General features: G+C 36.6%; 1 protein-coding gene across 1 annotated transcript in view; it reads left to right on the forward strand.

Annotated features, from left to right (window-relative positions):
- The window catches only part of MYRFL (myelin regulatory factor like), a 43585-nt gene that overhangs the window by 12788 nt on the left and 13587 nt on the right, over positions 1 to 17210 (forward strand). The window contains exons 5-15 of the mRNA XM_071734352.1: positions 73 to 164; positions 1927 to 2074; positions 5020 to 5215; positions 6278 to 6354; positions 7580 to 7690; positions 8253 to 8343; positions 12825 to 13025; positions 13429 to 13537; positions 14091 to 14200; positions 15978 to 16141; positions 16721 to 16784. Coding sequence (XP_071590453.1) covers positions 73 to 164; positions 1927 to 2074; positions 5020 to 5215; positions 6278 to 6354; positions 7580 to 7690; positions 8253 to 8343; positions 12825 to 13025; positions 13429 to 13537; positions 14091 to 14200; positions 15978 to 16141; positions 16721 to 16784 — 1363 coding nt within the window. The remainder of the gene's footprint in view (positions 1 to 72; positions 165 to 1926; positions 2075 to 5019; positions 5216 to 6277; positions 6355 to 7579; positions 7691 to 8252; positions 8344 to 12824; positions 13026 to 13428; positions 13538 to 14090; positions 14201 to 15977; positions 16142 to 16720; positions 16785 to 17210) is intronic.

Genomic DNA, 17210 nt, shown 5'->3' on the forward strand with positions numbered 1-17210 from the left:
ACATTATTTTGTTATGATTCTGTAATGCCTGTATTTATGCTTATAAATGAGTGATGTGTATTTTTTGAAAAGTATTTCTGCAGTGTCAGGCAAAAAAAGGAAGCTCTCACAATTACTGGGAGATGCCACTGATCCTTCAGTCCAGTCTCAGGACCCCAGACAAGGTAAGCAACTGTGTAAAGATGAAATATAATGTTTCACACCACAGACAAGTAAATGTTTTAGAGTACAGCTCCTGATGGCTCTGAGAAGGTGACTGTGTTAACAGTCTGTGCTACACTACAGTACAAAGTAATTTACCATTTCAGTGGTTTTGAAAACCAGGACCTATTTATATTTGGCAAAGAGATAAGAAGCGGTAGAGGTTCATGTTTCCTAAGGATTCTCTGGATAAAATATTCTGCCCTTCTCCATGTGTGAGCCTGCAGTACACAGCTGATACATATTATGCTGACTTTGCTTGGCACTAAACTGACATAGGCACAGAAACCATCCTGGGACAGATTAGCAGGGAATTAATGTGGTGGATGAGCAAACAGATTGCTGTTTCCTTTTATCATTGCAATCCAGATTTTTTTCTACAAAGTGCATCTACTTGCATGGTTGGTAAAAGCTATGTGTTCTACCCCACCACTTCCCTAAATTAATTTGATCCATTGTTCTTTTAAGATAAAAATGCTAAGCTTATACCAGTTGATACAAGAAAGCTTATCAAGCACATACAGAAATGGATCAGCTTCTGTGAAGTGGACAGTTCATAATGAACAATCTATCTGAGAAATTTCACCTTACTCTGCTAGTGGAAAATCTGAGAGTTGCTTGTTATTTCTTTGGAGTAAGTTATTTTTAAGCATTAAATCTTTTAGAATACTTTTAATGAGTAGTAACTGGAATGAGTAGGTTATTTGTCCTTTGGTATTTTATTTGATTGGTGTTTCTTGATTGTGACTAGTCCTCTACGTCGACCACTGCTGAAGAGAGAACATGAGCAGACACTTCTGTATCTAAAATTACTTTTTTTGTTTTTAACAATTAAAGACACAGCTTTGAAATATGCTTTCCTTGGGAGTCACTGTTAAGAAAATCTCACTGACGTGTTACTAGAAAAAGTACACAACCACTGGTAAAAATTACATAGGGATAATTTGGAAATGCAGTGTTAATTTCATTACTGTGGGATTTTTTTATAGTTTTCACTCTGTCACATGTCAGAAGTGGTGAATTGCAAATGAAGCTTGTGCCTGGAATGATTCTGTAGGCTCTGTCTTACTGTGCTGTGGACAGATCTTAGCTTATCTGATCAATGGCATATTTTCTCCTGTCCTTACTGCACTCCATTTAACAGTCTCTCTTCTCCCAGTCTCCTTTGTCTTCGTAGCATGGATGATACAGCTGAGAATTATGGTTGACCTTGTCAATCTCAGAACACTATAAGGTATAGTTAGAAAGTGTGAACCAGTCAACCAGATGTTGTGGTGAAAGTGCTTGTGACTGCTGCTCATGGAACCAAGTAATGAGTTGGAGCATATTTAGATTAAATCTGTAGTAGAGAAAATAGCAAAACCCACCAAGATATGGAATTATTTTGCTTAATTGCTTGTTGCAATGTCGGAGGTTTACAGTACAATGTTTAGCTCTCCCCATCCCCCCCCAAAGGAAACTGTCCATTGTTTTGGAGAGAATAAAAATAGCAAGTGGTACTTGTGTACTATTTTAAAAATCAGGAAAGCTGAAAAAAAATATTTTCTTGGGCAAGGGAATATAACACAATATTTTGGAATAACTTCAAAGGACAATCAGATTTAGATATATGCAATATATTTGTGCTTTAAATGTATATATATGTAAATATGTATATTTAATTTTTTTGCAGGGATTTTGACTAGTCAAAAAAGTAATAACTGAATTGTCACGATCTCTCTACAGCAACTCTTAAGGACTGTGCTGCTGAAGTGCAAGAATATGACAGTGAGGGACAGAATGGAGCTTTGGGAAAATGCTGTCAAGCTTTAACGTGGCAACCATATCAAACTTCTCAGTGGAACAGCTTATTTAACTGTAACTATGAAAAACTGTAAGCACTGATGTTTGCACTTAGGAAAAGTGGTCTCTTGTGTTTGGTTGGGTTTTTTTTTTCTAGTATTGTAGTTTTGTAGAACTAAATTATACATTTGCCATCCCTTTTTCTTACTGAAAATAAGAATAGAGAAGGAGGTATAGCAGGCATAATGGAATACGAATCCACAGATGTATCAGATAAACACAGGCTGAAATTCATTCCAGGTTTTCTGATTTCCCTTATGAGATTTAGGGTCAAAAGAAAAATTAGTTTAATTTAAAATACCTGTTAATTTTTCTTTGAAGCACATTGGGGCAACTAATTACTGAGCAACTGGCACCTTCCCCTCAAAAGTCCTAAAGCATTAAAGATAAATGCAAATAGAAGATAACTGTGTTACTTCTGGGCTCATATAACCTAAGTTGAAATAACTATACACATATGTATATATAACAAGCAACTCTTCTGTGAAAGATGTAGAGTTTTTCTGTATAAACCAGAACTGTAAACAATTATTTTTCCAACATGATCTGGCAAAGGAAATTCCAAGTTCACTTTACATTCCTGGATTTCTCTATTCTAGTATTTAATGAATGATCCCTTTGAAAAATGCCCACACGTGACAGTGTGCTAGCACACTGTCCCACACAAAAATTCTTCTAAGATATTGATGTGACGAGAGCAGACAGCTCACTGTCCATACCTTGGGAGCTGGATTGGTCAAGAAACATCTACTTGTGTTTGTGATGTGAACTTTTCCTAAATGGAACTGGAGTAATGCTTTCAGTCAGCAACTGAAAGAGCTGTGAGTTGATGGTGAGAGATTGCTCTCCTGCAATAACCTAGTTATTTGTTGGTTCCCATACACTTAACATTGAACTCACATTCTTGTGTCAACAAAGTCAATGTGACGCTGAGCATTAAAGCATCCAAATACATGTACTCCTACCATTGCTGTGGCAGGGGATTGAGACATGCAGAGGAATTCAGTGTTACTTTTAAATGAGGTCAATGGCAGTGTCTTTGTTCCAAAGTGCACTGTAATTACAGCACTGCACACTGGTCCTGTACTCTCTTAGTTTAAAGAAAGTCATGTGCTCATCACCACTCAGTGTATGTGGATTGGTCCTGTACTTAAAATTGCTGTGTCCTCTTTAAGGACATTTCTTAGGTTAATTATTATTTTCCGTTGTATTAATCCAATATTTTTAACAATTGGATTATTTATTTTTCACCAAAAAATGCTGTTAATTGCAGTAGATGCATTAGAAAAGGTTGCTCTATCATTAATTTTGCTCCGCGTTGTATCTGCTGGGCACATTTTTAGCTTCATGCTCCGTTACTGTTGTGGTTGGTGTGACTCAGCTCTGAAGATGTTGTATGAAGGGTCATAATATGAAAAGAAAGAGGAATTTGAAGTGTATTTTGAGTAGGAACACTTGTGTGATGGAGATATCCCTTGCTATCTAAAAGCTCTTCAAGTTTTACTGTACTACTTGGTAAGATGGACCATCCTCTGTGTGGTCAGATAAAAAAATGTATTTGCTCTTAATTACTGTAAATGTTGTACTCAGAAAATTATAAACATGGATTTTCTCTCTGGGAATTGATGTTCCAAAGAATTCAACTTGCAGAACTGGAGATTTCTACTTCTCCTTCTCAATCTGCTTGAATGTATAAGCAAGTACTCGGAAATTACTTTAAGAATATTAGCTAATAAATTTGCTTCACACGTAAGTCTGAAAAACTACTCTTTTCCCTACTATGAAATACACAAATTTCCCACATAAAAAAGAATTACCAGTGGTAGAAAGAAAACGAAGAAGTTTTGCTTCTTTAATAATTATGGCTTAGGGAGATGGTAGACACTTCATCATACTTTTAAATAAGAATTACTTGTTAGTTTTGAAATAGTAGTTTTCTCGTTATTCCCTGTCCCAGATTATCTGTGATTGTTTGAAAGGGGCCTTTTTTTTTATAATTTATAAAAAGGTAATAAAGTCTGTATGTTTCTTGTAATGTATGTACATTTTGTGCATTTTGATGTACACACTTTGTACTAATAATGTGCAAATGAATGGATGAGTTCTGAAAAGCCATCTTCAGTAATTGCGTTAATGAGAGGTTCTCAGCAGCATGAGACAAGATCCTTTTCAGACATTTATTAGCAAGAAAAAACAGGGCTCATATAAGAGAAGGACTGCTTGCCATGTAGTCCTATGATTTCAGAATTATCCATCACTTAAATCAGAGAACTGGAAGCATTGTAGGGACAGTGAATTCACTTACTCTTTTAGAAAGATCACTTTCCTTGTCTGCTGTGAATCATAAGGACAAAATACACTTTCTCTTTGGGTGACAAATCAGCCCTTTGAATAAATACAATAGAGTTTCCTCAGCTGGGCTGGGAAGGAAAACATTATAAAAGAGAGTTTTATAGTTATCTGGCCAGAGGGTCAGTTTTGTTAGCTTTTCTTTTAACTTGAGGAAAGCTTTGCTCTAATCCTAGCAGCTTCTGCAGGGCCACTTGATGTGAGAATTCAGGAACAAAATAGGGAGGCTCAGAAACAAAATGCTTGCTCATTAGCATGTTGTTGTCTGCAGCACTCATTCAGTTCTATTCTTTATAGCAATTGTTATAATGAGTGATTGAATACAGTAAAAGGGTTGGTTGTGTTTTTAGGTGCACAGAGTTCCTTTATACCAGACTTGCAAGTGAATATTATATAAGCTTCCCCATCTCTGTTTTCTAAATGTTGAATGTGTCAGAATAGAATTACAGTACATTTTATATGCATTTCCATTTTTATACCCCAAAGATGCTAAGAAGGAAAATACTTGTGAAACTGATGATTGTAAAGATGTATTTCTGCTCCCATTTTGTTAGTAAAAATAAGGTGAGTTTTCAAGATGTCCCTTAAATATGCTTTATTTAAAGACTATTTTCTTCCTTTTTGCAGACCTGGTGTAGGTTATCACATTGTCACAGATAAAGGATTTAATTTTTCAACAGCAGATGATGCCTTTGTGTGCCAGAAGAAAAATCATTTCCAAATCACCGTCCATATTAGAATCACTGGAAATCCAAAATATGTCAAAACTCAGCTAGGAGGACAACCAATAGAAAAGTTTTACTTGAAAGCTTTTGGAATAAAGGCAAGTATTTATGTTTATCACTTTTAATAAGGTGAATAATTGAACTCTTAGTTATTTTTGAGTAAGAACTGTCAAAAGATAACTCCTTTAAGTTAACAGTGACTTCTGCTTCAAACTTTTTTGCAAAAAAATGGGTCTTTCTTATGGATATTTTTGCTGATATACATATATATGCTGAAAGATGTCATGTTTCTCTGTTTGCCATGTTTTCCCCCGCCTTCCCTGTATTTGTCAGAAATTTTCTCCCTGTGGACAGTGCAGAGATGTCAGCTGGTGTGTATGTGGTCAGTCTACCCATTGGTCAAAAAGATGTGCTGAAAAACAATTCACAAAGAAAAGAATAAGCCAAATGTGTTTATCCTGAACAGTTAATGTGTAGAGAAAAAAATTTCCCATTTATTCTTGCAGAATTCCCATTTTCATTTTAAGGACTGAATTCTTCACAGGCCACATGTATCCATAAGCTTGCATATACTGAAGAAATTTTAGTCTTTCTGAAAGCTTTTACGAGGGTTTTTACTTACTACCAAAATTCAGTGATTTAAAAAATCCATATAGCTGTTCTAGAAGATAGTTACCACCATTTTTCTTAATGCATTCTGATACAAGTCAGTGAATATTACTGTCATCTTCCCATCTGAAGCAAAGTGCTGCTTGGTACCATTCCAGAAAGGTACAGAAATTTACATGAAAATAACTTATGGAATTACCTTTCATAGGTTCAGTTCTTATGTTAAATATCTACATTTGTGCTGTGGGATAGAATGAGCCAATAACAGTCTAGATTCAGACAGTAATTTTTCTTTTGCAAATTACTGCATGACTTTTCCTCTCACTTTTTTTTTTCTTTCAAATTACATCTACAGAAAGATTTGGGTCTTAAGACCAGCTAGGTGTCAGTTGATCAGAAGTTGATTCCCATCCTAATTTCTATGTAGTTCCATAAGAAATTAAAGAGATTTCTTGTTCCAAGCAAATTTGCCTATTGATTTCTATTTCAAATTCTGTGTGTTTGAAAATTTAATATTCCTGTCTGTTTTGAAAATCATGTTTTCTTTACAGGTGGAAGCCCCAAATCAAACAATTGCTATTGAACAGTCCCAATCAGATCGAAGCAAAAAAACTTTCCTCCCTGTTAAGTAAGAATTTTGAATCCCATATTATGTTGATATGTGATTGGTCTGAAATGTGAGGTAGTTGTTTCTTGATAACTTACAGTAAGTCTAAGCCAATTTTCTGTTCTTTGTCCAGATTCCATTCTGAGTGCTCACATAGAACCATAGTAGTTACATATATCTGGTCTCCCTTAATTAAGGAAAATTTTCAGCAGATTAGAAATGTGTGTTAAGTATGCCTATCCAAAATGTTGATATGCAGCTTGCAACAATGTTGTATGATGTTTAGAGCTGTATGGCAGATGCATTTCCCATCTTAAAAAAATGTCAGTAATGTTCCTGTTCTACATGGGCATGCAACGTATTTGCAGTGCACCTCTGCTGGCAACATTAAGTGTAGGATCTCCCTGGAACTCCCTGACATTATTCTGCATCCTAACTCACTGGCATAATCAATGTTTGTTCTTTTAGCATAAGTGCCTTTTGTTGGAGCTGTTCTCTATAAATAATTAAATAAGTCTTAAAACAGAAAAAAAATCAGACAGTCTCAACTTTGGCAGGACAGTGCTAGGTTAAAGCAAACTGAACTTTGAACTTGGGAGAAGAGCTTGATTTTCACTAAGTTATTTCTGTCATGTTTTTTCTTCCTTTTGCATACTGGTGAATAGATTCTGAATGTGTGTAAATTGTTTAGTGGTGACTGATGGATTTTGCTTGTCTCTATGTAGACACTTTATTCATGTTGTTTACCATTTACAGGAGCAGTACCACTATGTATTTGAGACAAAGGTGTATATTTTATACTTCCAGACATATAAATTAGGTGTGTGTGAAAAAAGGAGCAACCAATAAAATTTATTTATTTTAATGTGGACTTTCAGATCCAATAATAAGCCATGTAAGCCATGGCAAGCAACATACACACATCATATGGGACACACATAGTTTTATGTTCAAGTCTGTGTACAAACAGACTAAGAAACACAAGACTCCTATTATTAAGAACAGTTTCCTTCTGCTGGTGCTGTATCCTGTTTACCCTCTTGGCATAATCACTGTGTCTTTAATGCATTTTTATAAACCAAGTTTACATTTTTACTGGAGTTCCTCTTTTTCTTTTTTCTTTTTTTTTTTTTTTCCATTTTTCAGTTTTTCTCAGAGCTGTTTTATGAGTTTAAGGAAATATGGCTTGGGCCATGTAGATCTACAAGTGCTTATTTCCCTGATCTTGTTTCGTTTCCTGTTTTAGAGTCAATCTGCCAGGGGACCAAATAACTAAAGTAACATTGGGAAGGTTGCACTTCAGTGAAACAACAGCAAATAATATGAGAAAAAAGGGGAAACCTAATCCTGACCAGAGGTATTGCTATAATTATTTGGCTTGTATGTGTGAAATGGAAAAAGGAAGGTCTGTTTTAGAATGGATGTTTGTAAAAGATCCCAGCATTATCAGATCTGTGATTTAATTTAAAGTTCTATGATACTTGGTATCTTCTTAAAGACCTCTCCTTTAGAGTCACAAAATGATAAGAATAAAAGAAAATACCTCATCCTTCTGGCTAGAGATGGCTTCAGGAAATCATAGCCAGAATGAGAGCTGACAAAATTAGGAAGCCAAAAAAACCCAAATAATGATAATATTCTTCTGAGGAAGGAAGGGTCTTCATCTTTGAGTCCTCATTACTTAAATTTGTCTAAATTACTGTAATATTTGTTCATTTTCAGTGATTGTGAGAACTGAGAGCACATTACTTGATAGTTAAATAAATACTTTTTTTTCCATATTATAGCATAGGTGCAGTATTAAAAATATTGCTATTTTTTATATATTGATAACAGCAGTTCTATTTAAAACATTTTATTTTTTTCTCTAAGAAGACATTACTTCAATTACCATCTTGATTAATTAAATTTCAATTCAGATACTTCAGACTGGTAGTTGGACTATATGCTGTCTCTCAGGATCAATTCTACCTACTGTCTGCAAATGTGTCTGAAAAGATCATTGTGAGGGTAGGTAGATATTTTTATTGCTTTCATGTGAAAAGTATTTATTGTTTAGATATTCACAGGAGACAATGGGAGGGGGGTGATTCTGGGCATAAAAATTACTATTGACTTGGAAAGACTAAGGAAAAAATTTTTTTAAATGTACAGTTGCATATTCTATGAGTATGTTGTTATCTTTTAATTATCAGGGTTTTACATTTCAAAACCTTAAAAGCTGACCTATAGAAAAGTTTAAAAAGAAAGCTCGTGATGTCCACTAAAAAAAAAATCAAACCCAAACCAAAAAAACCCCAACAACCTTGATTTTTCCAGGTTCCTTTTTCTTTGAGGTAAAACAGTCTCCCGCACTTTGCAGGAATTTGGGAAATGCTTTCACTGTCTAGATGCTTCCTTTTCAAAGGAGGATGAGGACGAAAAATGTGCAAGAAAATAAGGTCAAGCATCTCTTGGAAGTCTAAGAGCATGAGCAGGGTTGCCAGGGAGCTGCAAAGGGAAAGTGGGAGCTGCCAAAAGCCTTCAGTCCGAGCCCCTTTTTAGTGTGACAAATACCTGCTTAAACTGGGCATTACCTGGGGCTTTGGTTATCTCTTAGGTGAAGATTATGTTTAGGGTTTAGAAAGATAAAAAAGACATACGTGCTATGTGATGGGGCTGCAAAGGATGGTGAGGGCCTCCAGCAGATTGCAGTCCAGTGAACTTTTTTGTGTGAGCCAACTGGGAATCTGCTTCTTGTTTGCATGGGGTCTTTCTAGTCTTTGGCTTATGGTGAGGAATCAGCTTATAATTTTATTTTAGAGTCAAATGAGATCAAGAGCCCTAGTGTAATAAGTGGGACTGGGAAGGAGCTCCTAAAGAAACATGAGGGATGTCAGCATCTTTAAGGCCTGGCCTCAAGTCCTGTGTCCAGTTCCAGGCCCCTCAGTTTAGGAAGGATATTGAGGTCCTGGAGCAGGTCCAAAGGAGGGCAACCAGGCTGGTGAAGGGACTCGAGCACAGATCCTATGAGGAGAGGCTGAGGGAGCTGGGGGTGTTCAGCCTGGAGAAGAGGAGGCTCAGAGGAGACCTCATCACTCTCTACAACTCCCTGAAAGGAGGTTGTAGCCAGGGGGGGCTTTTCCCAGGCAACCCTCAGCAAGACAAGAGGGCACGGTCTCAAGTTGTGCCAGGGGAGGTTTAGGTTGGACATTAGAAAGAATTTCTTTACAGAGAGGGTGATCAGACATTGGAATGGGCTGCCCCGGGAAGTGGTGGATTCTCCATCCCTGGAGATATTTAAAAAGAGACTGGATGTGGCACTCAGTGCCATGGTCTGGTAACTGCAGCAGTAGTGGATCAAGGGTTGGACTTGATGATCTCTGAGGTCCCTTCCAACCCAGACAATTCTATGATTCTATGATTCTATAATTTTTGTAGGCCATTTCTTGGTGGCACATCTTCTGCCTGGGCTTATGCTTACAACCTCACTCGCATTTTGAGACAGCAAAAGAACAAACCTCCCTCCAGTGTGTGGGGGGTGTTGCACAGGTACTACCAAAGGATGATGAAGTCTTTCAGATGGTTTCAGTCCTGGGTCCTTTTTCACATGGGCCATAACTTTTTGTCCTCTTGTGCCATGAACCCTCTTCCTGCCATTACAGTTAGGTTTTGGGAGTGGAATATGGCTGAATGCTCCTTTCTGGGTGGAGCTGCAAAAGGGCTTTGATTTCAGTGTTTGGAGTTCAGAAGTTTTCTGTTCTTCTGGGAAGTTTTATGATTCTGGCCATTGCTGTGGTTTCTCTTATATCAGGACATTGAAGTATTGTATTTATATCATTCCTGCATATTTAGTTCTCTGCCCTTTTTGGCCATTAATTTCCAAATTACTGCTTTCATCTGAATATCTCTTTCTGTGTCTAGTGGTGCTACAAAAATAGTCTATTTACTAATTTACAAAAGCCATTGAATTTTCAGATTTTAGTCATCCATGGAATTATTGTTACCTTAGAAGATAATTTATTTTTTTTTTGCAAGATTTAGAAATTTACAGTTTTCTACCATTTTAAATGTTAGATTCTTCTGAAATGTCAGCAAAGAGAGCTCTTTCAATGCATGTGAGACACTTTTTAAAATTAAGAGTCATGGGAATGAGATTTTTCAAATGTGATCACTATTCCAGACAAAGAAAAAAGAAGGCAGAAAACCAGAAGCATTAAGATGCTGTGAGTTGGAGGTAGTGAAAACGTGAACAGGAAAGCTGGGAAGAAAAAAATCGTCCTTTTCCAGATGTCTAATGGGGCTTAAGTGGCAGGGTACAGTGAGCCAGCCACAGTTTACCTTACAGTGGCAGAGCTGTCTAAATGCACCATGAGAGCAAACAGCTCATGTTCTGTCCCTTTATTGACTCAAACATAACATAGCAAAACTACCATCTGAGTAGCGTCTATAATACACATCAGATCACGCTCCAATTGTGACTAACAATGATAAAGGGCACAGCACCATGCGTGGTAGATGGCAAACCCTTGTGAAAACCTGGCTTCTTTAAATGAATGTGGACTTTTAATTATGATCATGCATTTGTTCAGAATAAAATTTTAAAAATCTGAATTCAAAGGTTCTTTTGAAAAAGTAATCCCTGAAACCAAATGCTTTTCCCATTTACACACACTCCATTGTTGTTTTGGTATTCTTTGAAAAACACTGTTTTCTTGACATGAAGTTTGTAATATGAGTAAATTTTAAACATTTAAGAGGATTTTAAAGGCTTTATGATTATGCTTATTTTGTGATTTCTCAGCAAAGCAGACATTTGGTTCACTACATAGTCGTAATTATTTGCTTTTCCATATGGTCATCTCTGCAGGAACTGCTATTTTTAGACTTCAAAGGTCTCTGGAACCTAGCAAACAGATATTGAGAGTAATTTACATTTTAGTATCTCAGTTGCTGAGCAAAAGCAAAATTCATTTTGTAGCTCTGATTTGCAGAACTTAATTTTAGAAACTGAATTTGTTCCTGCCCATTTCATTGAGCATTGTTTTCTACCAGTACAAAATTACAAATAAATGAAAAAAAATCTCATTTTGATTTTGAGGCGTATTAGTATGACTAAAGCACAGAATGTCAAAAAAGTTTTGATTCAGTGACTTTATTTTTTTTGTCTTTGTTTTGCTGTGGGAAGGCCAACAGAGAGACAAGTATTTCCTGGGCCATAGTTTGTTGGACATTTCATTTTGGAGCAGTACTGACTGAAAAAAGCTTGACTCAGTTCTGCTCTTATCAGGCTTCTTGCTCCTATTGCTGCACTCCTCCTCAGCTGCACTGGTGCAACTGTTTTTCCAGGGCCCTGCAAGGAATGGGAATGGGGACTGATCCATGCTCAAAATCTAACTGTCGTTCTTGGTTAATTTTAAGTCAGGCTGGTTTCTCTATTTTCACTTATGTCAATATATCAGTAGAACTGTGGGATGACAGTGGAGATGGGCTGGTGTGGGCTGCCTGCACTGGTTCTGCTGCCAAAAGAAGTGCACATCAATCTAGGGCCTGGGGCATAGTCTGGATGCCTTTCCTACCCCTGAGTCACTGTTGTCCATTCTTTCATCTGTGCTGAGGTGGTTGTCTGACATTACTCCAAAATAATTGCAGGAAATGGAATGGGCCTGAAAATTGAGCCTCAGGTGTACAAAATCTAACCTCTTCCATGGTCATGGTTCCCCAGCAGATGTTTTCATGGCTGTAAAAAAGGGAGTGTGTGTATGGGCAGCCTCACTGCCTCTTCCTGCCTCCTCTCCTCATCCTTGTTTTAGTATTTTTGTTATGGAGTAAGGCTCCACAGTGCTAGGTTCTGTGGAAGCAGAGAACAAAGTCCTTTCTACAAGTGGTTTACAAATAAATTTGTAATTTACCTTTTAGGTAATGCAGGTGGGTTTTTCTTTTCCCTCACTCATTTGTTTTAAAGTTATCTCTAGAAACCTGCAATACATGCCATTTATGGTCTGGAGCATCTACTTCAGGAGAACAAGATGTGTTTGTAAGCCAAGATCATCTCTGATCAGTTAAGCACAGGCTTTCAATGCATTCTGGAAAAGTTTGTGAAGAAAACCGATATGGCCAAAGCAAGTTAGAAACAATAATTTTTAAACTACATGTATTTAATTTCTGCCTTTTTTCTTCTTTTATGATTTCCAGCCTCAGCAAAAATTTGCTGTTAAATAAATGGTTATGTGGCATAATGTCAAAGTTAAAATTTGGAAAGCTTTGAACACTGACAGTTTAGCATAAGGTGATAAATAGAATTCAAGGGAAAAATCCATGAGACCAGTGCTGTATGGGCAGAATAATTTAGAAGTTATTCCACTCTTCTTCTGGTTTTGTGTTAGAAAAGCTCTTGAATACAATTTAAATATTAAAGATTAGGTGTTTCATTTTCCCTGAGTTCCTAATGGAATAAGGAATAGTACATCTATGCTATACAATATCTTTAAACAATTTTTTTTTTCTTCTAGGCATCTAACCCAGGGCAGTTTGAGAATGACAATGATGTACTATGGCAGCGAGGACATGTTCCAGAGACCATAGTCTGTCATGGTCGAGTAGGAATTAACACAGATGCACCAGATGAAGCACTGGTTGTCTGTGGAAATGCAAAAGTTATGGGCAGAGTCATGTATCCGTCTGACAGCCGAGCAAAACAGAATATCCGGGAGGTGAGGGCTATGGAGTATTTAGGGCATTTATGTTTGCACCACAGCACACGTGTGAATCATTTTTCTGACATGTGAAGCAGCTTCTTTGTCCTGAGAGTGCTGAAATGCTGGCCTAAAGAAATCAGATGTGCCACTGTGCTCTGTGGAGCTATTGCCAGTGGATTTGGAGAGAGGCTGACCACAGAAGCTGGGGATATCTGTAAAAATGGGAGGTGTCAGATTGAAAGATAACTGGTGATACAAAGAGCACTTTGCTAATGGGAAATGAAAAAATGGTCCATACTGTTCCATGTGAATGCTGGCCAAGTGTCTGTGTCATGCTTGTTGCAATCTCAGTGAAGTTCTAGATGCCATGACCACTCTTAATATCTCAACATATGAGTATTGGTATTTGTCCAACTAGGTCGATACAAATGAGCAGCTGAGAAGAATAACACAAATGAGGCTGGTGGAATATGACTACAAGCCTGAATTTGCATCTGTTATGGGAATAAAAAACTCACATGAAACAGGTATTCAGTCAGCTCCGTCCCTTTTTTTCGTTAACTTCCACTGTGGTTCATTGTGCTTTTTAACATCCTGCTATTTCATCCTCATTTCTTAGGATACTACCATTGCACACATCACTGGATTACTCTTGTGATAAAATAATGCCAAAATTCTCATTTCGAACTTCTTTTTAAATTTTTAGAGATGTTATTTTTCCAGAGGCTTAATGAGAATTAAGTGTGTGACCAAAATAATTTTCTTCTTACTTCAGAGAAGTGGGAATTCTAAAAGTTTCTGTGTTTGGTTTTTTTTTTTGTGTGTGTGTGTATGTGTTGTTGTTTGTTTCTTTGTTTTTGTTGTTTGTTTGTGGGGTTTTTTTTGTTGTTGTTGGTTGTTTGTTTCTTTGCTTTTCCACAGAAAACAAAGTGAAATCCTGGTTTTTCCTACTCCAGAAAAATTCTAGATTATGGTTTGCCCTACTTTTAGCTTTTAGGATGGGCAGCTCAAATCATAAAACTATGGTCAACAGTGTGCCACTGTGTTTCCTGATTTTAGTTTCTGTTATTTTGTTAACAGGAATAATAGCCCAGGAAGTGAAGGAGCTTTTACCTCAAGCTGTTAGAGAAGTTGGAGATGTTGCTTGTAATGATGGGGGAAAAATAGAAAACTTCCTGATGGTTGACAAGGTATGGTCTTGAGAAAGAAAGTGGAGGTGTGTGTTTAAGCTGTTCCTTCCATATATGGAGCTATAGACACAGATTATGCTTTATATAAGGATATAGGCCTACACATGTGTTTACAAAAATAGTGTTTGGTAAGTAATTGAGAAACACGAAACCAATGGGTTTTAGTAAATGGCAAAATCTTTTAAAGAAAAAAAGTATTTACGTTATATTTTTTTATAATAAATAAACTTAAGATAAAAGATTAAAGGAAAAAAGCTAACTTTTCTCTACAAATGTGGGTAGTGATTTCATAGCATAGGTCCAAAAAGTGTTTACATGACCAAACTTGGAGAAAGTATCTATTAAAAATACTACATTTTCCTTGTTTTCTTTTGATAGGCTACAAATAAGTTAAATTCATAGGCTTTATCTGCTAGCCTCTCTTCCAAATGAAGGAAGCATGAATTAGACACCTGGAATAAAGCTATGGAAAGAGCACTTTCTAGAGATACTATTGAAAAGGAGACTTTTAGGAAATTTCCTGTATTTGATCAGAGTTCCTGCCTGTAGCTGTTTTCTAGATACTTATAGAATAAGTGATGTTAGACAGTAACACTGGGTTCATTTTACCCTTTTAGCCCTTCCTGTTATATTGTGTGGCAGCTGCAGCATTGTCTGCATTTTGAAGCCTCCACAAAACTTCTTTGAGGTAGCCAGTTTTTTTCTGGCGAATTCTTAAGTTGGTCTAATTGAGCTTTTGCTTTAATGGAAAAATGCTACTAATGTATCAGTGGAAATATCTCTCTGCTGAAGTATCAGAGAAAATACTTAATGCAGCAGTGATTGCTGTCTGATGCCACGGTGTTCCCTTTCTCCTCTGTATCTTGGGTCTCCAGACAGCGCTTGCCAGGATGTACTCCAGGGATGTGATCTATCAAGGGGAGAAAGCCTGCTGCACCCTGCAGGGTGAGGTGGATGTGGCTCAAGAAGGAATGAATTGTTAGAACTAATTTACCTATTAGCTTTTTCTTGACTACTTGGCTAGGTCTGAGATCACAAACACTTTGACATCGGTTTAATTTGTTTATGTAAATGGCTACAGTGCAATATGTGCTTTCTCCTCTTTCTCCTAACACCTGTGGCAGAGCATGTGAATGTCTGTGACCATTTGGGAGACAGAGGCAATTTAAGGTGTATATTGAATTGAGAGCTTTGGGAGATCTGGTGTCCCAGGTGGAATATCTGCTCTATAGATACATATAGAGCTCCCAACTCCAGAATACCTTGAGTAGTAAATGAACAGTGCTCCATATCTTTTCTCACAGTTAGGCAGGTAATGAAGCCTTGAACTTTGTTATTTCCTATTCCAAGTTTAGTTCCAGATGAAAAGGATATTGGCTTGTTTGGTTGTCTCTTTGACAGTTACCTTTTTGGCATTGTCAAACTCTGTAAAATTGATTGGTTGAACTGCACATTTAAACCAGGCTCTCCTACACTCTAGAGAAATGTCTCAATTATTTATTAACTGGAAATTTGCTATTTTGGGACAAGAATCTTTCTTCTCTTTTCAACTTCATTGTGCTCATTCAGTTTATTGCAAATTGAACACAAGCAGCTTTTAAAATCTAGCAAAAGAGTTTCATAGTTGTAACTGCATCCCACTTACAATGAGATAACTTGTGTTTGCACTTCAAATATTCAGTGTATCTTTACATAGATGAATTCTGTACTCATTCTTCTTGTTACATCTGACTGATTAATATATTGTATCTATTTTTGTTATTGTTTTACCTCTCAGGATCAGATTTTTATGGAGAACATTGGTGCTGTAAAGCAGCTTTGTAAACTAACCAACAATCTTGAAGTCAGAATAGAAGAACTGGAAGAGTGGAACAGGAAACTGTCCAGGCTGAAACGAATGAGCAGTTTAAAGTCAACATGTAGTGAAGAGAGCAAAGTCAGGTATCTCTGTCTGGACTGTTCTCTGATATTTGTCACAGAAATTGGTAAAGGGTCTCTGTGGTAGAAGCTGAAACCAATTTTGCTTGGCAGCTGAGTTCAGCTCATTTCCAGCATTTAGGTTGATTTAAAAAATTACAAATTTGTTATATGTTTTAACTCACTGACAAAATTAATATTTGAAACAACACTTAAATTGCAGTAATTTTTGTAATTGCTTCATTTGCATACAGCAAGGGTAGATTGTGTCCAGTTATAGGCCTGGAGTTTTGGTTTTTTTTGGTTTGTTTTTTTTTTCTTCTGCAATCTTCATCAATGCTTCAATAAAAGTTATGAGCATTTCCTGTTTCTAAACCACTTCCCAAATTTTCTTTGAAATCAAATATAGCATTTAAAAACATTCACCTGATTAACTGGAGAACTTTGTTCTTGAAAATTAATCTGTTGACACTTTTGTCTTTCTCTTTCTAGATGTTAAAATTGCAAAAGCAATTGACATTAACACCCTATTGAAAATGTCTCTTTTTTTTATGCATTAGTTGCTGGAGCATTTGAATGGTAAAAAGATCTTGTCTCTTACAGCAGGTATAGTCGAGCTACTAGTCTTTTGCCATCAAAAAAATCAGTCCTGCTAAAATCCAACAAGGTAAGTAAAATTAAATATCTGAAATATGCCTGTAGTGAAGTTTTTTAACTGTTGAAATATTGGTGAAAGCTTTCATGTTTCTAAATAAAAAGTCAAATGCTTTACTCAGAATTATTTACTGCCATATAAGAAATTTAAAACCTAACTGTACTGGGATAGGAAATACATATGAGACACTTCCACTTCTTGCCCATCTGTGTGTGTGAGAGTAGAACCATGCTATATAATGGTGTGAAGGAGGAGACCTCAACAGGAGAGAATTGTTGAGCCTGTAGGTGTGTTCACATTGTGCAGTTCAGCATAACACAGAAATGCTTGTTTCAGTCTGGAAGTCTGCACAATGATTATTCTTCCTCATCTTTCTTCTATGCATGAACATTTCTTAGTGGTTTGCAGTTTTCTTCTTCTGTTTGATACAAGATAATG

Source organism: Heliangelus exortis, chromosome 1 (genome assembly GCF_036169615.1).
Source record: "Heliangelus exortis chromosome 1, bHelExo1.hap1, whole genome shotgun sequence".
In the NCBI taxonomy this organism is placed as follows: Eukaryota; Metazoa; Chordata; class Aves; order Apodiformes; family Trochilidae; genus Heliangelus; species Heliangelus exortis.